This window comes from Daucus carota, chromosome 2 (genome assembly GCF_001625215.2).
Source record: "Daucus carota subsp. sativus chromosome 2, DH1 v3.0, whole genome shotgun sequence".
Classification (NCBI taxonomy): Eukaryota; Viridiplantae; Streptophyta; class Magnoliopsida; order Apiales; family Apiaceae; genus Daucus; species Daucus carota.
The window spans coordinates 45,625,029-45,650,607 of NC_030382.2; the positions used below are offsets into that span (position 1 = coordinate 45,625,029).

The 25,579-nt window shown below is 33.2% G+C and overlaps 3 protein-coding genes and 1 non-coding gene across 5 annotated transcripts; 1 reads left to right on the top strand and 3 right to left on the bottom strand.

Moving 5' to 3' along the window:
- Nucleotides 1-868: 868 nt before the first annotated feature.
- LOC108206588 (AT-rich interactive domain-containing protein 1) lies at nt 869-7,772 on the bottom strand. Of its 2 annotated transcripts, XM_017376935.2 has the most exons (3): nt 7,580-7,772; nt 5,936-7,009; nt 876-2,087 (listed from the first exon to the last, which is right to left on the bottom strand). In XM_017376935.2, the coding sequence occupies exons 2-3, from the start codon at nt 6,989-6,991 to the stop codon at nt 1,254-1,256; spliced, it is 1,890 nt and encodes a 629-aa protein (XP_017232424.1). In that variant the 5' UTR covers nt 6,992-7,009; nt 7,580-7,772; the 3' UTR covers nt 876-1,253. The 2 variants fall into 2 exon arrangements, with proteins under 2 accessions (XP_017232425.1, XP_017232424.1); XM_017376936.2 differs by lacking the exon at nt 7,580-7,772 and having other exon boundaries at nt 869-2,084; nt 5,936-7,341.
- Nucleotides 7,773-9,966: 2,194 nt separating this feature from the next.
- On the bottom strand, nt 9,967-12,323 carry LOC108207002 (uncharacterized). Its single transcript, XR_010288974.1, has 2 exons — nt 11,868-12,323; nt 9,967-11,002 (listed from the first exon to the last, which is right to left on the bottom strand). It is a non-coding gene; the product is annotated as an uncharacterized LOC108207002 (transcript).
- A 4-nt stretch (nt 12,324-12,327) lies between these two features.
- LOC108207642 (protein DETOXIFICATION 35) lies at nt 12,328-21,028 on the bottom strand (the record flags this gene model as incomplete). Its single annotated transcript, XM_017378076.2, has 8 exons — nt 20,657-21,028; nt 19,797-20,422; nt 19,599-19,655; nt 18,830-19,068; nt 18,631-18,749; nt 18,230-18,316; nt 18,041-18,080; nt 12,328-12,389 (listed from the first exon to the last, which is right to left on the bottom strand). Coding segments are annotated over exons 1-8 (1,602 nt in total), but the record flags the coding sequence as incomplete, so codon positions are not given.
- Nucleotides 21,029-22,325: 1,297 nt separating this feature from the next.
- On the top strand, nt 22,326-25,049 carry LOC108208271 (pentatricopeptide repeat-containing protein At2g46050, mitochondrial). Its single transcript, XM_017378789.2, has one exon. It carries the CDS (start codon nt 22,431-22,433, stop codon nt 24,411-24,413), a length of 1,983 nt encoding a protein of 660 aa, XP_017234278.1. The 5' UTR covers nt 22,326-22,430; the 3' UTR covers nt 24,414-25,049.
- Nucleotides 25,050-25,579: the final 530 nt, after the last annotated feature.

Sequence of the window (25,579 nt, forward strand, 5' to 3'; positions counted from 1 at the left end):
AAAAAAGAATTAGAATCACATATTACAAAAAAATAACACTTCATCCATTTGTTAATTTTTTTCATTAATAATTTGTCAAGATTTAACATAGGGATATATATTATTATTACAGGCAACGATTGAGATTGATCGATTATAATTTGTTGAAAAATGAATGATCAAAATCATTAAATCATTTAAAAATATGCATATCATAAGGCTTCATTTGGCATTGTTGTTACAAGACAACAGATTTTTGCTGAAAGACAATTAAAAAATTATTTGATAAATCTAAAACAACTTTTTCGAATAACAATTTTTGACTAAGAATCTATTTTACAAAAAGCATGTCCCTCATGCTTTTGAAAAAAAATTGTTTTTCAGTTTTTACACGAACCCGTCAAATATTTCACTGTCAAAACTCACAAAAAAACATTTATTTTTATATTATAATTCAAAATTAACAAATATAAAACAAAAACAAATTGTTATTTGATTTGTACAACAATACCTTTTTAACTAGCACTTTTTCCAACAACACAACATTTTTAACAGCATTTACAAACAGACTTAGGAGCATCTCCAAAAAGCTCTTCATATGAGCTCTTAAGTAAAAAAATAAAAAAGCTTAGTTTAAATAGAGTTTCAAGTGACTCTTATATTGTGTTTGGTTGGGGTGTTTGAATATGAAAGGAATTGAATGAAATTTGCAATATTTTATGACAAATGTTTATAAATTTCCTTCGTTCATCCATTCCATTCCTTTTTTTTTTGTCATACCATTCCATTCCTTTCACCCTATGCTAGAAATCACACCCTCAATTTGAGAAGTAATGCTTCATTTCTTTTTATACTCATTTTCTTCTCAAATCTCATCATAACAATTTTGCACTTTCTAAATTTTTTTGCAAAACTTTCCTTTTATAAACTGGTATGCACATCTTTGTGCTTTTATAAGTCCAAATAGACCACAGAGCTTTTAAAAGGCAACTTGAAAGGGTGTGTGTGTATGCGTCATGAATGAAAAAACTAGAAATTTTTAACCAAAAACATTTCATAAGCAAGCAGTCAAGCACCACTGGGCTATAAACTAGCAATCCATCTGCATATATAATCATCAATCCATTGGTTCATACGGCTGTAACTTACAGATGCCTTTTGAACTCCGTGCTGTAAGAGATGGACAGACTCTCTACTTCCAAGATAACACGAACATTCAAGCTAACCCACAAAAAAGCTGCAATTTATGGCTCTGGCCAATACTCAGGAACCTACTATCTGAAATTCAGATGAGTCTTCTTTGGCGAACAATAACTGGGTTTAGGAGACCTCACCACTGTTTGTCCACTGCAATTTGTAGTTGTTTCAAAGTCCAAGTCATCATCGTCACTGCTAATTTCGATTGGGATGGACCTGTTCTGCAGACCTCTTCGCCGAAGAAGAAAGACGTTGAAGTAGTAGCTCACCAACTGTACCCTCTTTTTGTAACAGAAAAATTTACTTATTTCTTCCCAGAAACACTTACCTTGAGAGGGAGGATTTGACCTTATTATAGCCTCAAAGTTCGATTCCTCTGCCTTATTCCAAGATAATGCAACTTTCTCACCGATCTTGTCAACGTGCCATTGATAAAAGGCCACCCCCAATTCACGCTCTAGTCTAATCCGTTTTTCCGAAACATGAAATCTAATACATTCAAAAGAACCTTTAATCTCACAACCACACAGATCACGTCTCCCATATCCAGTGGGATCCCTTTCAATCAAACAGTTACGGTTCACACCCTTTTTCTGAGGCCAAATACGTGTACCTACCCTTTTCAAATCACTATCAGAAGCCTTTTCCGTCCATTCCGGAAGTTCTGCTTGAAAATATATACCCACAGGAATCCTCCTACGACTATATTTCTTAAGCCATAAGCCGGCAAGTGAATCCTCCAAGTCACTACGAGTATCTGAAGATGTGGACTCTGAACAGGATTGTGCTTGTGACTTCTTAAAAGAGAGGACAGCTTGATATGTTCTGGCAGAAACAATCCTGTGGCTGTATCTTGATGTCGCAGAAATAGAATGATCTTCGTACATGGTTGGATGAATCTTTTGCTTCTTCTATGAGACGCGGAAGTTGATTCAATTTAGTACTGTGCTTATGTTTTATTTCATAATCTTTACAGATTTCCACACTAAATTAATCAAGATGCAGCATAGTTCCATTCTAAAGTACATCAAAGCTAATAGCTGCATTCTAAAGTATATCAAAGCTAATATACATTATATTACTAATAACAAGGGGTCTAAGATATTCAAACTATATAAATAAGGAATCAGAAAACGAGCCAGTACGACAAGTTAATGACAATTCAACTATTATATTTACACACTTGTAAAATAAACTAAGACATACTTTAAAGTTACTTTTGGGATTGATCGGAATATTTGGTGGATAAGGATTTTGATGTTGGTACAAGAAATAAAGGGAATAATGTGAAGCAAGGAGCAACAGACTAACAGTTGAATTCTTTGATAACCTTTAGGATATTGTGGTATATTATAGCAACTAAAATCTGTTAAAAAGGCATGTGCCTGCATCTTAAGGCTCTTGTACCAACTAATATAGGAAGAAATCTAAAAAAGGTTGAAAACCAGACCAAAAAACCCAGTATATTGTGCTCTTAAATCATTCAAGGCCTTCAAGTCTAGCCTAGGCGCGCATTTCACATTCCACATCCTCTCTCGCCTAACCCATCCTTCTCATCCCCATTCACCGATATACCCTCAACCCTCCTCAAAAGGTCAGTGAGCCAAGCAATTTTCTAATATATACTTTAACAACTACAAATTAAAATTGATTTATTTTACTTTATATATTAAAAGAAAAACTCCTTAAATTTAGTCTGCATTTAGGTCGTCGCAAACTCTAGGGATGGCAAAAATCTGACACGACCTGAAACCCGACTCGAATCCGACTCGAAAAAATCCGAATTAGGGTCGAGGATTTTATATTTCGGGTCAGGTTTGGGTAGGATAATTTTTTACCCGAACAACTTAGGTCGGGGTCAAGTTGACCCTGTGTACCCGAACCCGACCCAAAATATTTATATATATAATATATTATATTAATTATGTATGTTTATATTACAAAATTACATACATTTATGATATATTTATATATTATTAAAAATATATTTATTTACATATAATCTCATTAAATTATTATTTATATATTTTTAAAAATATTATAATAAATACAATTTATATAATCAAAATAATTAATTTTCAATAAATTTTGGTTCAAAATAAGTCATTTTCGGGTTAACCGAAAACGGAACAGGTTATGTTCGGATTGAAATTTTCAACCCGTGTCGAGTTCGGGTTGACCCAAAAAACTGGACCGGGTAAGAAAACCAACCCAAACCCGACCTATTACCCGCAATTGCCACCCCTAGACGGGGGAGCATCAGTTCACCTACAAAAAGCATGGAACAAAAGGAAACATATGACTTAAAAACACATAGGCACGAGCTAAAAAAATACATCCATAGGATAGATGGCAGAGGGAGTAGATGAAGCTAGACTAGGCAAAAAATTTATAGAGCAGATGAAGCTAGAGCACGGAACCTACGGAAAAACTTGTAGGGGGAGACATGGCAATATTCAATCGAAAGATCGCCCTAGAAGGATGTAGCAACAAGCAAAAGATCACCTTATTACGATGGAGCAAACTTGGCAACTGAAATATTCTAATAAAAATATCGAAGACGAGGATAGAAATGGGGTGGTCAATGTCGATGACATTAAAAATACATCAATTTTTTCTAGTAACATATTCAACAAGGTGATGTTTGGGGTGCAATTAAATTTGTGATGTAGGCCGGTGAAGCGGGTAAAGGTTAAAATAATATAAAATAATTGTCTACTAATACTAAAGTAATTAACAACAGAATATCCAATTCTAATGAATTTAAACTAATTTATGTAAAATTATTTTAAGGGAATAGAATTGATTTTTGTATAATTGTTATTTCTTAAAAACTAAAAATAATAATGATAAAAGAAATAAAAATTTTATTTCCAACAACAATTAGCATAATAAATAATAACAAGTAGTTTTCATAAAATAAAAATGATTCTTATTCATAACTAATAACTACAAGGCTACGAAACATAAAAGGAATACAATACTTATCACAGAGTAACAAATGATTAACCGGTAAAGTAACAAGTTTTATTTGCAACCAATTCTACAATATTTAAAGAAAAATAACTAACATTCATATTTTTAAAAAAATGAAAAAAAAACAGAAACTATTACATGAATATAACAACCAAAAACTAATACAAGAATATTTTTTACAGGAATACAATTTTTTTAATATAGCTAATGGGGTATAATAAAAATGTTATTTGCTAAGTAATATAATAATAAAAAAATTATTTATGACAATCCAAAATAATGATAAAATAACTCATATTAAATTGATCTTTAAAAACGTATATATTAATTTTTACATTAATTTAAAATTGATTAAATATATGATAAAATTTATTTAGTGAGTTGTCAACATGAGATACGAGAAACACTGAGAGAGTGACTTAATTTTAACGTGAAGATGTCTAACAGTGTTCTTTCCAAAAGAAACGTATTAACAAGACGGCTCAAAATAACGAGGGAGCAACATATTTGAAAAAAACGTGTTTAACGAGAAGGAGATTCGCCGGAAGAGAGTGTGCTAAATATTAGAATTTAATATTTATATTACATATTTTGATAAATAAAAATATATTATAATAGATTAAAATAGATTACTTAGACAATAAAATATCTTTAATAGGATATAGGCCTGCGATGCAAGGATCAACGAGCAAACCGCTTATTTTAGAAAAATGTGTTTAACAATAAATCGATGAGGGTGTTACCTAGTAGAAATTAATATCCATATAATAATAATTATATATAGGCAATTGTTCAAATATAAACCACAAAGATAATAACTAAATACAAACCAAGAGAAACTATACCAAAATGACATCACTCACCCCCTATATGTCATCATCCACCTCCTATATGTCATCACCCACCTAGGGCCCACCCTCGCCCCCACTGAATCCACCTCGGTCCCGCTAAGGCCTCACCAAGGCTCCGCACAAGCCCTGGACAAGCTCCAGACAACCCTAAGATCCAAACCTTGGCTCCACCAAGGTCCCACTAGGCCCGCCCCGACCCTACCAGGCCTCACTTAGACCCCGTCTAAGCCCATCTCGGGGTCCATCCCCGGTCCCAAAACGCTTACCATTGTACTTAATCGCATTGGTTTGTATTTAGTTTGTATATCAGTAATTTCTATTGGAGTAGGACCCTCTATATATATTAAATAAAACATTTTACAAATTGATAAACGTATTAAGTAATGCAACTGATAAATAAATAATAGACATATTAGTAACTTGAACTAGTATGTGAATAAATTTATTTTTCCAGCTTGAAAGGGTGTGGAGGGGGGGGGGGGGGGGGTTATATAATTTGAGAAAAAACCCAACACTTGCAGCCAATAGGTATTTTTTATTTTTTTTATTTAGTCCGTTCATTAAAATTGAACTAATGAACAGATTTTGCAAACTAGGATGAGTTTAAAGTGGCTCTTATACGAGAGCTTAGTGGGATTATGAAGCACCCACATGTTGTGCATGGTGATGTTCTAATCACTTAAATTGGGATATAGCAAACAAAACACCCATGACTGTTCTTACTAAAAAAAAACATATGATCATAGTTTCTATATAATAATCATGTTAAAAAGTCTTCACAAGAATTTTGAGAAGTTTCTAAGAGTTATTCTAAAATATTGGGAAATTTTCTAACATACAATATAATTAAACTGAAACGACATAATAATTAATAATAGTAAAGATAATGACCATTTAGTAATTCTAGTATAAAGAATTGTCAAATGTTATACCTGCCATATAGATTGCTCAGCACTTGAGTTACCATTCCTTTTCACCATCATCGCCTGGCGGACCAATAAAAACTGTTTCCATGGATGCTCTGTTCCAAAATACTTCCATTTGGACCTTTCTGGTAAAGACCCAATGACTTTATTACCAGGGTCCTTGGCAACTTTTCTGAGCCAATTAAGTGATGCCGAGATACACACACGCTTCCTCTTTTGGTTACAGGCATCATAAGTATCTTGACTCTTAAGATTTATATCAAGTTTGTCAACAATAGCAAACTTTCCACCATTTCCATTCAACTGCACAGAACTCCTTACCTCTTCATTTGGGCCCTGGTTTTTGCTGGACTCACCTTCAGAAACTACACCAGAATCAAATAGCATGTCACAGCCATTGTCCTTGCCTGAATCCAAGTCCAAAGAAATCCAACCTTTTCCCCTTTCATTGAACTTTTCACCACTGGTAAAGTTAGATTTACTCTTCTCCTCCAAATCCAAATGCAATTGCTCTCCATCTTTCTCCTTCTCGACACTATTCTCAGACGAGAGCTCTCTAGTTTCAGATTCCAAGTCCATCATAAAAATACTCTGAAACGCGTCACTGTCTCCTACTTTACCTTTCAGCTCTTTACTCTTAACAGTCCTTCGCATCCAAATATCAATCGAATCAAGATACTTAGCATAAATCAGTTTCAACGACGTGCCAAACCCAGAACTCAAACCGAGCTCCTTCACAACAAAATCCCACAACCCATTTCGAGAAACAGCTTCATAACCACCATTCTTTATCACTAACAAATACAGATTATACAAATCCACAGACTGTCCATTGCCAAGCACAGGAGGTAGAGGCCTAAAACATCTATCCCCAAATATTTCGCTCGAAAATCCCGAAACAATTTGATCAAACAAAAACTTAAGGTCACCCTTTCTACCACCTTCAACAGACCCTTTTGCAAATGGCTCCAGATCTACCCAAGAATTACTATTCTGAAGATCTGTTGGCGTTTTAAGCCAATCTGTTTCAGACCCATCAGCTATCTTTGACAGCCCTGCCATGGATTGTGAATTCGAACCCTAAAAAAATGTCCTTTATTTACAACCAACGTTTGCATAAAAATCAAGATATGCACAGATATAATCAAAAACTAATCTCACACAAACAAAACAAAACAAAATAAGATATGGGTAACAAAATTCAAGATTAAACACTAGGATTCAGGGATATTTTTTGGCGGGAAGCCATTGATTTAGGGTTACGAAAAGGGATATATGAAAGGTGAAACCCCTCCATTATTGAAAACCCGCGAAAAAAATTGAAAACACAGAGGCCCAAAGAGATATCTGTGGAGACCTTTTTTACAATTTTATTAAACAGGACATCTATCGAACGAATTGTACATGGTTATCGACTTATTGCCCTATTGCAATATATATCTTAATTAATATAATTATATTAATTATCAATGATAATGGTTTTTCGAGTGAATACTAGGATCTCTTAATCCTTAATTATCAAGATTTTTATCTCATTGTGCTTGCTATCTGCAGAAATTATATTGTAACAAGTTGAAAAACAAATATATCTGTGATGTATGTAGAGAAATATGTATATATATAGATTAGTGAAAGAAAGGAAAGTCTTACCGGTAATTTGAAGGTCTTGAATTTGAGAGAGAGCCTTCTTTTTATTCCCTCCCCTCTAGTTTTATAACCCAAACTTATTTCTCTCAATTAGGAAGAAAAACTCTCTTTTTTGTTATTTTCTCTTGGAGTGTGTGTGGGGGTTTGATATGATATGAGAGGGAGATGTCTATGTCTATGTGGGAGAAGTTTTTGATAGGTACAAACTTAGGGTTTTATGGTGATTAAAAGTGATGTGTATATATAGATGTTATATGTGTCTTTATGGTGGGCTTGGCAGGGATTTTTATAAAAAGTTTGGATTCGAGAATTTGGTCCGAAAAAAATCCGATCCAATTAGTCTGGCCCGATATTAGTTCGGGTTTTCGATGATCTGATCTGATGTGTCAATATAAAGCTCAGCCCGATCTTAAAATTTAGAATCCAAACAAACTCGACTACCTTATAAAAATAGGGCACAGTTTAGTTCGGTTTGGTCAGGTCAGAGTCCGAACTCGATTCGAACTTTGAACTTTGACTAAATAACACGATTATTTAAACTTCAAATATAATCCGATCAGATGGGCCTTTTGTACATATATACAAAATCATATTTAAATGAACGAACTAAATATATGAGTGTTTTGTTTTCAATTCATTTAACATACTGGCAAAAAAAATTATAATCATTTTCTGAAAGATCGAACGTATACCATTTATGAAACTAGTAGCGTCACAATTAATCTTCACACAACTAATTTTAGCTGCAATTTAATGTTCATAATATGAACAATCTTCCCCGGGAAAGGTGAGTTTTGCGATTTTCATCATTGAACCAAATTTGATGTGGATTTTTAAGATCTCATAACATCAATCGAATCACTCTCAAAAAGATAAAATGACAAAATAAAAAATACCAAGATCATAAAAACACTCTAAAAAGAGGACAGTCGGATACCAAAATAAAAATACATGTTCCCATATTTTTAGAGAAAACATGTTCTGTTTTTTAAGAAGATTATTCTAAAGATTTTAATTTTAGGGACCACTAAAAAAATTATTTTTTATGTTATAACTCAAAATATATAATATCAAAATCCATCTAAAATTATTTTTTTTATCTTTTATCTTAAAATATGTGAATATCAAAATACTACAAGATTATTCCCTGCTTTTTATATGATACTATGATAGTTTTAAGCACCATTTTAATATAACAAAGGCAATGCGACCGTTTGACGTAATTTTAAAAAAATGCTTATTGTTTATGAATTCTCATCATTTTTCGTTTTATGTGTCTTGATATATTTTCAGATGTTTACGATTATTTGGTATAAAAATTATTAATATATTCACAGATTATCTTTTAAAATGATGTCTACGTGATTGTAAAATCAAATTTCTTAAACAAGACTAGGATAATTTTAACTCATTAGAACTTTAGGCTATTAACTTCTCAAATTCTGAATTTTAAGTTCGGGGTCGTTCGACTTAATATTAAAAAAATGACTTTTTATTTAAAGTAAAGAAAAGAATTATAAGTAATAAATGAGTTAGCTTATTAATTACTAATGTGTTTGAATAATTTTACTTATTTTACTTATAAGTCAATTGAAGATTTGGTAATTTAAATATAAACTAAGAATAAAAATCAAATTGTTAAAATATAAGATTTTTTTTTGAAACTAAGAAATTTTATTAATAAATAAAAATACACAATAAAAATTAAAAATTCATAATAAAATACATATCATCAAAAAAGTTTAAAAAAACAAGCATTTTTGATATCTAGCTTTTGGCTTCAAAAGCTCGAAAGAAGCACTTTTGTTTATTTTATCAAATGATACAAATAAACCGTTTTTCACTTATAAGTCCAGAAGTGCTTAAAATAAGCACATACAAACGGATCCGGAAAATTGACTAACAAATTCATACGCAGGCAATACAAATAAGATACTTATAATTTATACGCTCATAAATTGAGTTTATTTTAGTCATGTCTTGGATGCTGAAGTGGAGGATATAGTAAAACATGTTATAATTAATAACATGGATGTTCCATTAATACTGAAGCATAATTATGAAACAGAAAACCAGTTTTTAGTTTTCTTCCTTTTCCATCTAAAAATAATAATGAAGTTTTCTTCCCTTTTCATTTAAAATATAATCAAGTTGGGTGACAAAAAAAATATAATCAAACCTAACATTATTCCTATTCTCATATAATTTTTTAATGAAATATTTCAGAAAAAGGGGTGAAATAAGTTCCCCTGTTTCATGCTTAAAAAATATTCTGAAAAGGGAAAGAAAAAAACACTAGAAATTGAAAAAAGCACGTAATTGAATTTTCGCTGAGCTTTCAGAATGAAACCACATGAACTATGTATTGCATGCATCATGAATGAACAGAATGAAGGATGAGAAAATATTCAACCAAACACAATTGTTAACCTTCGGGGAAAAGAAATTGTTAGCCATCACAGGGCTATAAACTATCCACGGGCATATGAAAAAAAAAATCCGGAGTAAACTTTCATATACCTTCTAAACTTATGTGCTATGAAAAATTGAAAACATGAACAGTCAAGATAACCCACAGAAATCCTGCAATTAACGGCTATAGCCAAGACTTTGCAACCTATTCTCTGAAATTTAGATGAATCTTTTTGGCGAACAATAACTGAGTTTAGGAGATCTCACGCTGTTTGTCCAATGCAATTTATAGTTGTTTCAAACTCTATTTTCATCGTCACTGCTAATTTCAACTGCGGTGGACCTGTTCTGCAGAGCTCTTTGCCGAAGAAGAAAGACGTTGTAGTAGTAGCTCACCAACTGTTGCCTAGTTTTGTTGGGAAAAATTTGAAGCAGTTCTTTCCAGAAACCCTCATCATCTTCAGAAGAAGATTCCGAATTTTTTCTTTTGGCACGCAAATGTTTTGACTTTACTACTACAGCCACAAAGTTCATTTCCTCTGCGTTAGTCCAAGATAATGCAACTTCCTCGCCCATCTTGTCAATTTGCATTTGATAAAAGGCCGTGCCCAGCTCATGCTGTAGTCTAATCCTTTCCTCAGAAACATGAAATCGAACACATTTAAGGGAACCTTTATTCTCACAATCACACAGATCACGTCTCCCAAGTCCAACAGGATCCTTTTCGATTAAACAGTGGCTGTCCACTCCTGTTTCCTGTGGCCATATACGTGTACCTAACCACTTTGAATCACTAGAAAAGTTCTCCATCCATTCCGGAATTTCTGCTTGAGCATCACCTTCAATCTTACTGCAGCTCTCAAGCCAGAAGCCACTCTTTGCATTTGAAGATGTGGACTGCGCAAAATGTTGTGCTTGTGACTTTTTTACTGCTTCAGATGTTTTGGCAGAAGAAATCCTTTGGCTGCATCTTTTCGTCTCTTCATACATGGTTGGAAGCATCTTTTGTTTCTTCTACAAGATATGGAAGCTTATTACATGTAAGAATATAAACATTTCTTCATAAACTCTACACATTTTCACACAAAAAACAAAACAAAATGCAGCATATTTTCATTTTAAAGTATATTAAAACTATCATATTTCCAAGACTATATACAATACCCAAAAAACCTAGATTTTACAGATTCTAAATGAAACCACCAAATTAGGATAAGCACTAGTGACCCATGTCTAGTATTTATCAACCCTATGCCATCTGACATGCAATATTGCACAAGGAATACAAAATTAAATCATTTGAGGAATACGCAAATAATCAAGGGATATGAACTTGAATTAAATTTTAGCACTTCGGAATTAAGAACATGGAAAATCGGTTCCATTGAGTACTGATAGTATGTGTTTTGCATAAGCCCAATTCATATTCAAATATCAAGTTTAAGTCTAATAGCAAAGGTCACGAAAGCCTACAAGGCCTGCAATGCCAAAGCCTTACATGCTGCAAAACCTACAACGCCAACAAATTGCAAAGCCTATGAGCCGCAAAACCTAAGTGTTGCAAAGACTGCAAGTTACAAAGCCTACAAAACCTACAAGCTACAGAGCCTACAAGTTGCAATGCCTACAAAACCTACAAGCAACAGAGCCTACAAGTTGCAAAGTCGGCTACAAAGGCTACGAGTTACAAAATATACATGTTACAAATCCCTTGCAAGCCCTTGTAACATCTATGCCAGTCCAACAAGCCAAGAAAGTAGAGACCGGCGGTATAAAAACCTATCATTTGGCATTAGAAAGAGGGGACCTCACCTCACGCTCACCAAAACATCATCTAAATCTACATGTGACACGCTACACGATGCTATCCCCAACATACCCAATATCATCCGTGAGATAGGTGATCCCAACCATCCCAACTATGTTCGGATCCAGAACGCATACAAGCCTCCTTTTGCCCATGCCCTTTTCCACCAGGGGTATCGACCTTATAAGACATTTTCCTCTTGCCCAGGACGTCTTAAATATGTTATTGTGGTTGTGCGTTATATGACTAAATAGGTGGAGGCCAAAGCACTTGCACACATCATTGACAAAGAATGCATAAAATTCTCACGCAGCCAAGTCCACCACAAATTTGGCATCCCACATAAGGTCCAGAGGGTGCAGGCCGTGCAAAGCATGCGAGGTGCGTAAAGTGTGCGAAGCATATTATATGTGCAAGGCTATGATAAAACCTACATTTAAGTCCTCGGACTTAGTGGACAATACTTACAAAGACCCCGAGGTCTTGCACAAAACTCCTTTAGTCCCCAAACCTATCCAAGCTCAAGTGGGGGCCTCTTCGGATCAACACCTCCGAGCAACACCTTATCTCTAATAAGTCTCTTATTTAAGTCCTTTGGCCTATCCAAACTTAAATGGGGGCAACCAAATTTTTACTAAAGACCCCACATGTCGGTCCCCTCATATTAAGACATCTTCTCAAATAAGTCTCTTACTTAAATCCTTGGACCTATCCAAGCTTAAGTGGGGGACAAAAATTTTACTAAGACCCCCTCGGGTCAGCATGGTCCCCTCTAATCAACAAGATCCTCCAGGATCAACACATCCTCTCGGATAAGCCTATTCCGCAACTACTCAAGTCCCTAAACCTATTCAAGCTTAAGTAAAGGGCAACCAAAATTTTAATAAAATTCTTTCGAATCAACACTTCCTCTCGGAAAAAACTTTCATATATGCCCTTGAACATATCTAAATTCGAGGGAGGGGCAGCCAAACTTTTAATAAGGCCTCCTCGGATCAATAAAGTTCCCTCGAATCAAAGAATCCTATTATATTAACACATTCTCTCAGATAAGCCTCTTAAGTGGGGGGCAACCAAATTTTTACTAAGGCCCCATATGGTCAATAAGGTACCAAGAACCAACGGATCAACAAGATCCTATCACATCAACACATCCTTTCAGATAGAGTACCTACTTAAATTCTTGGACCTATCCAAGTTTAAGTGGGGGTAACTAATTTTTTACTAAGACCTGCTCGGGTCAATAAGCTCCCCACAGATCCACAAGGTCCTCTCTGATCAACACATCCTTCCGGATGAAACTTTTTTAAGTCCTTCGACTTATCTTAGCCTAATCTCGGGGGGGGGGGGGGGGGGGGGGCAACCGCAACAAGGTTCTTTCAAATCACACATCCTCTTATATAAATACTTTGTAAGTCCCTACACTTATCCAAGCTCAAGTGAGAGAACAACTAAATATTTTACAAAGGCCGCTTGAGTCAACAAGGTCCCTTTGGATCAACACATCCTCTTGGATAAAATTCTACTCCTTATATATGGTTATTCAAATTACCTAATTGGTATATATTTTTTAATATACATGAAATTATATAAATTTTAAATATACATGAAACTTGGACCAAGGGATATATTATGGGTAGACATTATAGTTATATAATTTATGATGAGCTTGCAATGACCTTTACTAAGGACCTTTGAGTCTTTGACTGTGATCAAATATTCCAAACCAAGCGCAAACTCATTACTAAAGGAAAACACTAAGAATAGAAAGTTTATTAATATTACAGAGAGGAAGGTCTAAGTTTTACTTGACCCAATAGTTGAGTCCCTGTTCCATTAAATTGGTAACAAAAATAATGCCAAACATGTAAGATAGGCACCTTGATTTAAGTGATTGCGAACAAATAGTAATTATGCCATGGTATAGAGTATTGTCAAATAATATACCTGCCAGATAGATTGCACAAAACTCGAGTCACCATTTCTTTCCACCATCATCGCCTGGCGGAGCGATAGAAATAGCTTCCACCCAAAATTTGTTCCAAAATGCTTCCATTTGGAACTTTCAGGGATAGACCCATATCTTAAATTACAAGGATCATTGGCCACTCTTCTGGCCCAGTTAAGTGATTTCAAGAGACACACACGCTTCCTCTTACCGTTACAAACATCATCAGTATCTTGACTCTTAAGTTCTACATTAAGTTTATCAAGATCAGTTACTTGACCCATCAGCTACCTCTAACAGCCCTGCCATAGATTGTGAAATCAATCAATAATGCACACACACAAAAAGAAACCCACAGTAAACCACAAAGTAAATCTAAAACAGAATCTAAGCTTGCACAAAGTAAGCAAAAAATGGGTAACAAAACTTAAGATCAAAGGGTGAGATTATATAGTTAATATAAAGATTTTGGCGGGAAGACATTGATCTGGGGCATATATAGAAACCCCTGCGTTCTTGAATATCCTGCGGGAAAATATGCAACCCAGATGGTCCACAGTGAAAGAGGCTACAGAGACTTTTTATTTTACTATTACTACAAGTCTACAAGTTTATTCAACAGGAGATGCACATGCCCATTTCTTGGATTTCAACTGTGTAATAATCTAACAGTTTGTTACTACTCACTCCGTCCTTTCCATTTCTTTACACTTTCTTTTCTGAGGTGTCCCATCCAATTCTTTACATTTCAAAACTTATCAAATATGGTCAACGGGTCCCACCACTTCTTCATTTTTTTTTCCTTTTCACACTACTTTTACTCCATTATCTCCCTTTTATACATTAAAAATCAGTGGGTCCCACCACTTCACCCACTTTTCTTTCTCTTTTCAACTACTTTATTCATATTTCTTAACCTCCGTGCTCAACCCATTCGATAAGAAATGGGAGGGATAGAGGGAGTATTATGTTAGCATAAATTTTTTCCCTTGTTTGACGTTTGTTTGCACTTCTCTAGTTTTATGAACCAAACTCTTTTAGTTTTCTAGAAAAATGAATTGGAATTATAGATCTTTGGTTAATTTAGTTTTTCTTGGGGTTTGTGTGGCATGCCATGATGGGAGATGAAGAGACTAGGGAGATGATGGGTAGATTTTGATGAGGATTAAAATTGGGGTTTGAGATGCTTACAAAAATTGTGTCGAACTACGATTTAAACAAATTATAGTGTTGAGTTTGTGTGTGAAATTAGAGAAGGTTTTGTATTTTAAATATTAAAAAGTTGTTCATTCAGATAATATATATGATGTATCGAACCATTCATATATATTCATGTTTTTAAGAACAATTTATATTAAATAGATTTTTTGAGAGTATTAAATCATAGTTTGATTAACCACAGGGTTCAGTTTGTGTGAAACAAGTTAGAAAAAATAAATTTCTTTGTTTTTGGAGATGGTGTAACTTGTTGTGAGGTTAAAATATTAAAAAAAGAAACATGTTTGATTAAGTGATTGTATGAAATATGTAGGGGTGAAAAGATGAATGCACCAGTGATTTGCAAACTATGTGCAATCGGAGTTTACAAAAGCAAGGCCAAATCTTAAAAAGTGTTTTTTAACTTTAAAACTAAAATATTAACTTTTGTGGGGCAGTCCACATCAAGGAAGAAAAAATACAAGAGTAACAAGATGCACAGGAAGATGATGGATGTAATTGAGTTATAGCGGTGACCTATTTACTTATGATATAGGAATTTTTTTTAAAAAAATATGTGAGTGTATAATCTTTTTCGAAAATATGATATAATATTATATACAATCTCAATTATAAATCATTATCTAAAAATTAATCAATTTCAACCAAGGTTTCAATCACATATACAATTTGACCGAATTTTTGAAAATAAATTATATATATATATATATATATATATATTTACAAATTTTCCTGCACAAATATATATATAAAATATATGAAAATTGTAATATTCACCTATAATTTGTCTTTTATTTCGTTCAATTGTATTTATATACACATATACCTCTATATTACAAATAACAAAAATGAGAAAAAATATAAATAAATATATAATCCTTTTAATCGAAGATATAAATATACTCACCGACCTTTTTTTGGTGATTGGAATAACATCGGTACCTGCGACTCTATTTCAATCAATATTGATTGTCCAAAACGTTATCGTATCATATCTTAAATGTGTCTCTTAAATGTGTCTATGTATGTATAAGAAATGACACCGACTTATGGGGGGATTTCGTTCAGTTTTAATATGGTCGAATGAAAATCAATTCATGTGAGTGCTATTTAATTTAATAATTTCTGACTAATGAAATTCAATGCCGAAAAGAAAGGGATAGAAATGCACACAAATCAATTAATTGAATATCACTAAAGATTATCAAAATAAATATGAATTTTCTCGTCGAAAACAAGATATTACTCACCGATCTTATCGTTGCGGTGATTGAATCAAAATCGACTGCTGTTATGATTGCACCAACATCGATCAAAGCATCTGAATAATCATCGCACTCATTGTCCTGGATCGTCGTCTCTCGATGATTATATGTGTATTTGTGTGTGTTTTTATGTGTGTATATATTGATATATATTTATTTGGAGGAGAAAGCGACAATGGTTATGTATGTATATATGATTGTACATATATGTAACTGATGCACATCTCTATGTGATAAAAATATTTTTTTATACACTATTTCATTTACGTTACCAAATGATATCTGAGACAATTTCTCCCAACTTTGTTAAACTTTGTTATTCTGGGCATTATTTGTAAATTTTGTGATATTTAAGACTTTTTCTTGTCTAGTTTCTGGCATTACAGTGTCTGCTTGAGTTTAAAACCCGACATATGAGGTTTTTTATTTATTTTTAACTCGATGATATCTTTTTGTGTAATAAGTCATCAATTAATTTAAAATTAAAAAAAAAGCAGGAACTAGTTTAAAGTCAAAAGTTTGTAGCATGTACTTTTTTCAACGACTTGTCTTATTTTTATGATTTTATATATAACAAATCAACTTCACCATTTAAACAAATAATCTATCAAATTTATTTTTATTACTAAATTTTCAATAACTTATAAGTCATCTACATTATAAAATTGTCCAAATACACAATTAAAATTATGCATTTATCAATTAAGCCACTACAAATAATAAATCTTTATTTTAAGTTTACTAAGTGGACTCTTAGGCCATGTTTGGAAATTGGAGGTTAAAGAAAAAACTAAAGGTTTGACCATATAAATCATCTAATACTCATGTTTGATATAGTTACGGATTGAAATATATATTTGGATTAAAAAAAACTAATTTTGAAAAGGTTATTCGGAAGAACTTTTTCAATTTAAGAATTTTGCATTTGTCTAGTTAAGGTACAACAAACTAGTCAACCAACTATTTACCAAACACTTTCCCACGAAAAAATTAATTAAATCTGCTAGTCAAAACAAGTACTTCAATTTACTAGTCAAAACAGCTAATTCAATTCACTAATAATTAACCGCTAATCGTTAATCGTCAAACATAGCCTTAGCATCGTGTATTGCGGTCCAATTTTGTGCGTTTATTTTAGACCGATTGTTCGACATGGACCAAACACTTTGAGTTTGAGCTCTGAGAGTTGAATTCAACACATAGTCCTTTGCTTTGTTTTAAGGAAAAAAGAAATATATCATCTTTGTTTCCCTGTAGTTCAACATACATGTATTCCAACAATTCCACTCCTTGTCTATATTACATAGAGCCTAAGCGGTCTTTCGAGTGGTGTCAATGAGCACACAATAATCATTACTTTTTTACTTGGGTGATAAAAGAGTCGCAGTCTTTCCTCCATTAATACTGTTTTATGAACATATAATTAAGAAGAAAGTGGACTTTTAATCTTCTATATGCAATACGTTTGGATGTCACGTAATTTATCTAATTCACAATGTTGCTAGATGGCAAGCAAGTGAATAAAATTTGTATGATCAAATAAAATTTCTAAAAATTATATAGCTTTTGACGAGATATATATGCTTCAATTATAATATGTTGGTATAATATTTTAATAAAAAATTAATAAAAATAAATTATATTTATCTTGTCGGATCTTTTATGACGAGTACTCGAACTATAATTGTATATAAAAACTTTTATAAAAACACTATTTGCTATTTCTACACATATATACATTCAAACATGTACATAGTTTGATGTACAAAATTATGAATTTTATACAAGAATCAAACTGATAATTTGTTAATCTGGCTCACCCCATTTCCGCACCCGTTCTGATGCCTCTGCTACCTGCAAGTTAAGCACATAGGGTGAAGTTGCAACAAATTAAAATTTTCGAGGATTGATATCTAAAATTTATTATTTGAAAGTGACATCTGCAAGAAGTAAAACTTAGAGTATAAAACTGTGAATTTTTTTCATCGAATAAATGTTGTTACCTCAGTGTCCCAGTTAGTTTTCCATATTATTACCAAGAGTACTATAGTTTGAAGGAAAGTCCCAGAGATCATGCCAATCCATATCCCCTGCATCAAACACATACAAAGTCATGATCAAATAAGAAGACACTTGGATGATAAGAGAAATGAAAGGGAAGGATTGAACTATTATAATTTAGGAAAAATCTTCTCTCTTTTAAATTATTTTTAAAGGCGAATCTTTCAATATAATTTGCGAAATTTTGGTCCTGCCATCAATTATTTTCAAAAGCATATCTTTATCATTAATGCTTATGAGAACAATAATATACAAGTGTTGTGCTTATAATTATGAATAAGGATAAACGCCTAAAATTTGATATAAGGAGATTAAACTGTAGACATGTCATATGTATAGTTACCTGAACTCCCAAGTTTGCTTTATAACCTAGTAAGAAACCAAGAGGAAGGCCAAAAATGTAATAACAACCCAAGTTAATATAAGCTACAAGTCCTTGCCATCCTCCTCCCACAGCAACACCTGCCCAAACACAATTTTTCTTCCTACTAATTACATTAAATACAAAAGAAATATCTAACTAAAAAACAGTGTGTGATCACCTGATATGACAGGTTGAACACTATTGAGTACCATCGTTATAGCAAGAAGATAAGCCAATTTAGCGACAGCATTTTGCAATTCTCTACTGCTGGTAAAAAGTACAGCAAACTGGTTTCTAGTTGCCATAATGAGAAACATGAATACTATCCCAATCATTAGAGATTGTGTAACTATTACTATCACCGAGTATTTTGCAGCTCTTGGATGCCCTGATCCTAGCTCATTAGCCACTCTAACACTATCAAAATAGAATAATCATATTAATCACAATACCACAATCTGATTAATATATTTCTTTCAAATCAAAATTATTATTGAATATATTAAGATAACATATTGATAACAAGGTCTCTTCATAATATTTTTTGTCGTGTTTGGAAATTAAAAGTTTTTGAAAAATTAGAGAATACTCTAATATCGGTATTTGATAATTAGCAATATTTGGACTCAATCCGCTAATTATGAAAAAACTACAATTAGAGGGCCGTCACGTGTCTAGTTATAATATAAATAATTATTTATCAAATAGTGTTATTCATAGCAACTAATTTTAGCGATAAATTTAATTTAATCTGCTACAACTAGTTGCAAATTGATAATCGTCAAACAGAGCTTTTAAATTTCAAAAAAACTCATAACTGATACATGATTAAAGCCTCCATGCAAACATTGACAGAGAGTTGAAGCCTCCATGCAAACATGTGTGTAGCTATTGGGAGAATCACTCATGTTTATTAACATATCGTAAGGAAATAAATTCATATGTACCTTATTGCTGCATTAATTCCAACGAATAACATGCCTTCCCAACCATTCACATTCATGCTAAAAGACAAACACAATAAAGTCTTAAACATTTTACCAATTATTATAAGTTAAACTTATAATTTGTGTTATATGTGTGTGTGTGTGTGTGAGAGAGAGAGAAGATTTGGAAGTCCTAAACGACCATATTTATGAACTTACCATATGGAAAGAGATCCTACTGCTATAATTGGATTTTCAAGATGTCCAGTAAGAACGATGATAGTCATAAAATACCACATCTCTAAACAAAGCATTATAGCTGAAGCCACCGAAAGCTTAGAAAATTCCCAAAGCTCCTTAAATGCTAACCATGAGAAACCCGCCCATGAATCCTTACACCAAAAAATAATGTATATGACCTGAGCCGTTGATATCCCCCATCCTGAAATATCATACGCTACAGCAGCTCCGGTAGTACCCCAATCGAACACTTGGATAAACATATACAATATGATAATGTGCCATAAAAGGGCCACAAAACCAACCCAAGCTAGAACACTAACATCACTTTGGGCTTGCAAAAATTTTTGGGTTGTGAAATTTATTGCTAGAGAGAACATTTGAGGAATAATCTGGATTGAGAATTTCCCGGCAAGCTCGGCTATATCTTCACGTTGTCCAAGGAGTTTTAGGAGAGGTGTGGAATATGTGTAAAGTGGTGTTATGAAAATACAAGCAACTAGCATGATTAGCGTGGATCTTTGCATGTAAATTCCAAGCATTTCAACTTGTCCTGCTCCATACGCTTGGCCACATAGTGTTTCCAGTGCACTTGACATACCAAACTGTCAATCATTCATCAAACAATTAAAGATTATGTATGATGTAGAAAAAAAACGAAACATGTCTTGCCAGTTTTTTTTTAAAAAAATTGTATGGATATGTATAAGATATTTTCAAATGAATAAGAAGATCCTTCTCCTATTCGGATTCCATTCATTATTATTTGTGTGGGATGACTTTATACAATAAATAAATTTGAATTTTGAGGTAGACTAGTATGAAAACGCGAAACAAACCAAGAATCCGAATGAGAAATTGGCTATAACAGACAAAGATATTGCAACAGCCGAGAGCTCTACATCTCCAATATGTCCAACAAATATAGTTGTGAAGGCATTAATCCCATAATTACAAAGAATATTGAACGCAATTGGACCTGCGATAGCCCATGATTTCTTCGATTCAAGGTAAATTATATTTAAAACATCTTCGAAGCTATGGGTAGGAGGATAATCTCCTCCTGCATTTGTTACAAGTATCTCTGAAGGTCTGTGATGAAGCTCCACCTCCATGGAGGGGGCACCACCCGCGAAAAATACCACATTATCATTTGGAACTTCTTTTTTGTTGGGTGAGGATTGTAAAGGGGATGAACTGTAACTATCCATACATTCTTTTTGTATCTCTCCCTTTCCTTTATTTTTCAAACCATGCATTTGACCTTTTTCATCATATATTTACCGGAGTCTAATTTGGATAACATTGAATTCAATTCAAATTTTGAAGAAGTAAATTTTTTACATCAACTAGTTTGTGTTGCGTTTGATGAATGTGTTTTCATGTTTTGTTAAACAAAGCTGTAAAATAGGAAAGGGTTTGTGATATTCTTATTGTAAGTTGACCAAGTCATTTAAGTTTTTCCGACTCTCCTCTTTCTCAATTTGAGTACCCATTACATATATCATAAATTTGTAAAATTCTGAAAGTTCAAGCTGTCTCACACTACATAAATACTAATTTTAGCATAAAGAGAGAAATTTCTTATAATCACGTTATCATATGCGCGGGCTTGCACACACATACACATATATATAGACACACACATCCAGGTGTCAGCATTATTGATCGATAAATTTTTAAATTTACGTGGATTGAGAAGTTTTTAACTTTATGTGACTATTTAGAAACAATTTTTAGCATATAATTACAAACGGTTTTAAAAAATTATAATATTATTTTCTGAAAATAGAAAACAATACTTGATCCGGAAAAGACTCCTAAATCATTTCTTAAAAAATAATATAATATATGATTCTGACCAAGTTAATATACTAAGTGACCATTTGGTTCGACTTAGGAAAACAAAATGGTATTCAAAAAGGGAAAAGAGAAAAGAAAAGAATGATACTGAATTGTATTACATTGTATTACATGTTTGGTTTTGATTCGAAAACGGAATGAAAAATTATATAATTTTCTCTGTATTTGATTTTTAAATATTAAATAATGTTTATAATAATATAGTTTATTTATATTTCATAATTTGATAGATTTTATTATTTAGAATGTCATCAATTTTATAAATACCTTGACTTATAAATTATATCAAAATTATTTTTAATATATAAAACCTAAATTAAAAAATATTTTTGATTTCAGAAATATTTTACATATTACTTTTAATGTTAATAATTTTTGAAATAAATAGAATGTTAAAACCGTATATTTACTATTTTTTATCCTAATTAAAAGTTAATTGTTAAAGCGTCAGTATTATTTTGTTATATTCACCGAAATGATAATCTAAATTTAATAGTGTATAATTCAGCTCAGTCATAAATTAAATTAAGCAATAATATAAAAATTTTGTGTATATATATTATATAAATTATTAATATAAATTTTTTCTCAGTCCGCTTTTAATTGTCACAAGTGGGTTTGTACCGGTCAAATTGAACACCGAAAAAGGACGGAGGGAATACATAGTTTTGAAAGATACGAGTGCATGACACACACGGGTTAAGATTACTTGTACCCGTCTCCAAAATCTGAGCCATTAAAATCAGCTCCATGTTTGTTAGTACTTGCCGCTCTTACTCCATCCTGACCGTTCAATTCAAAAATTCGTTACTACTTGCCGCGAATTTCAACAGGACTGTGTGTAAAACCCGCAAAACTAGTCAAAAAGATGATCACTTAAGTAGACTCAGTGCATCAATGGAGATATCCGACCCGACCCATTTCACCAATCCATGCTATACTCAATCTTTTTACTCAACTTCACTAAAGTTATGTGCAAAAAAAGGGTTTTTTGCCCAAGGAAAGCAATTACATGCATCAATGATAAAGTTTGGATTTTTTCATAATGTGTTATGGTTACAAAATCAAGTCTTGAATCTTTATATTAAGTGTAAACAAGTGGATGATGCAATTAAGGTGTTTGATGAAATTCTTGTGAGAAATGTTGTGACTTGGAATATATTGATTTCTGGTTTGGTTGGGTGTGGTAGAAGCGTTTGTTACATGGGTTTTTGCTATTTTAGGAGGATGATGTTTGAAATGTTTGTTCCGGATAGCACAACTTTTACGGGGTTGTTTAAGTTGTGCATTGAAATCAATGATATTGAGATTGGTAGGCAGTTGCATTGTTTGGTGATTAAGGCAGGGTTGTGTGAAGATTGTTTTGTTAGCAGTGTTCTTGTTGATTTATATGCCAAATTTGGGGTAGTTGAAGATGCGAGAAAGGTCTTTGATTTTGTTTTGGATAGAGATGTAGTATTGTGGAATGTGATGGTGTCTTGCTATGCGTTGAATGGGTTGGGAGGAGAGGCTTTTCGGGTGTTTAGATCGATGGAATTTAATGGGGTCAAGGGTGATGATTTTACAATTACTAGTCTTATTAATGTCTGTTCTAGTTGTGCATCGTGTGAATTGGGTAGGCTGATTCACGGACTTCTGATTAGACAGGGTTTTGATTTGGATGTAGTGATTGCTAGTGCACTGATTGATATGTATGTAAAAACTGAAAATATATGTGATGCTCTCAAAGTGTTTCAGGCAATGAACTTAAGAAATTCGATATCTTGGACCACTTTAATTGTAGGTTATGGACGTCATGGGGATGGGAATAAGGCTACCATCTTACTCGTGAAAATGTTAGGAGAAGGTTTAAATCCTGATGAACTAACATTAGCAAGTGTACTTAGCTCATGTGGTAATCTATCCCTTTTTGGTGAAACTGTTCAAATTCATGCTTATGCATTAAAAACTGCGTTTTCGGCTTTTCTATCAGTTGGAAATGCTCTAATAAACTCATACAGCAGAAGTGGTAACTTTGCCAGTGCATATCTATCTTTTATCTCGATTATAGAGCCTGATCTTGTATCATGGACTTCAATGATAGGAGCATGTGCATTTCACGGTCTATCAGGAGAAGGTATTCGACTTTTTGAGGAGATGCTATCACATAAAATTAGGCCAGACAGAGTTGCCTTTCTGGAAGTTCTTTCTGCCTGTTGTCATGGGGGACTAGTGTGTGAAGGGTTCCGCTACTTTGCGTTGATGACCGGTGCTTATGAAGTTGTGCCAGACTTGGATCATTATACTTGTCTCATTGACCTCCTAGGGCGAGCTGGTCTTCTTGTTGAGGCCTTCAACATGTTGCGTTCAATGCCAATACAACCTGGACCAGACACCTTGGGAGCATTTATTGGGGCTTGCAAGGTCTACGGGAACCTAGAGTTAGAAAAATGGTCTACAGAACAGCTAATCATCTTGGAACCGAATATGTCAGTCAGTTACACTCTCATGTCCAACATGTATGCTTCTGCAGGATCTTGGAAAGATGTAAGCAGGGTTCGTAAGATGATGAGAGAAAATTGTCACTTCAAAGTTCCAGGTTCTAGTTGGACTGATATTGCGGGAGAGGTTCACACATTTTTCTCAAGTGACAGAACACATCCCCAAATGCTCGAGATGAATGCTGCTTTGGTTACCCTGTTTGGTCTAATGAAGAACAAAGAACACAGGCCCAGCATCGACCTTTTGCACTGAGAATTGATGTGCCCTTCCTCCGCCAACTTGATGGCTTAGTATTAGCCATATAAATATAGCCATGTTCAGTTTGAGGTTTATGCATTCTTTTAGCTTCTTATAGTTTACCGTCTTTCCAGTTATGTATATCAAAAATTTGCAGATAGTTACACAAGTTGTAAAATGTCAAATTTTCATACATCGTTTATAGTGATCCTCAGATTTTATATGACAAATTTCAGTATCATGCCATCTGTTCACGCTAAAATCTTTCATCTTGGGGGCAAGATATATATGGAACAAGACTCCTATTAATGACACGTAAAGTTTGGCATTTCAGACTCCTTCCGCAAAATGGAGGAAATGATATTTGTGATGAATTTCTTACTTGTTTAACAATATGCATAATTCTGATATTTTGTCCCCAGTGCTAATGTTAAGCGTATACAATTTGTTCTTAATTCAATTACTGTTTTGATTGCCTGTGATATGTCAGGTTGTTGGATTCTTGCCAAATTGGGCAGCTTATGATTGCCAGTTTGATGTATGATGTGCATCAGTGGATGCTGTCCAGGATTTATTGCCAACAAACTCAGTTTGTTTTGAAGTAGACTGTAAGTTTTTTCAACCAACTGATGATTTTGATGTACTTTGACAAGACAATATAACTAAAATGTAAATCATCTCAGTAGAATGAACCCAAGTTACAGCAACAGCAATGACTATGTCCTTGTGCATTAATGCTCAAGCTAAGCTTGTGGGTGAGTTATAAATTATTGTCTCCATCTCTTAGCTGGAAACGTGCAGTACTGGTTGACTTGTTTATTAAACTACTATTAAATTGCTCTAGATTTGAAAAAAATCAATTTATCAAATCATCTCCAATAAGGTGTAGTTACTTCCAAAATTTAGCTTAATCATATATTTACCAACTTTGTGTGACCATTTAACCATTTTTTCAGATGGATCCACCAAGATCAAGGCACCATGATTAGCAAAACAGCAGTTATAGGTATATTGGCAATAATATTTGAGGATAAAGAAAAAGTGTTTAGATCTTCTTAATTAGCTTTTGTTAAGTAAGTTTGTGGATTAAGGAATCAACAAGAAGAACATATGTTTATGTACAGACGTACCTTTGTGGTTTACTGCTTTATTGATTGATACTGTAATACTTTTATGAACAA

Excerpts from the sequence above, each read along its gene's own strand:
- LOC108206588 (XM_017376935.2), bottom strand. The coding sequence starts at position 6,991 with ATGGCAGGGCTGTCAAAGATAGCTGATGGGTCTGAAACAGATTGGCTT. Across the intron at positions 2,088-5,935 it reads CTGAGCAATCTATATGGCAG|AAGAAGCAAAAGATTCATCC; the intron begins GTATAACATTTG and ends CGCGTCTCATAG.
- LOC108208271 (XM_017378789.2), top strand. The coding sequence starts at position 22,431 with ATGTTTGTTAGTACTTGCCGCTCTTACTCCATCCTGACCGTTCAATTC.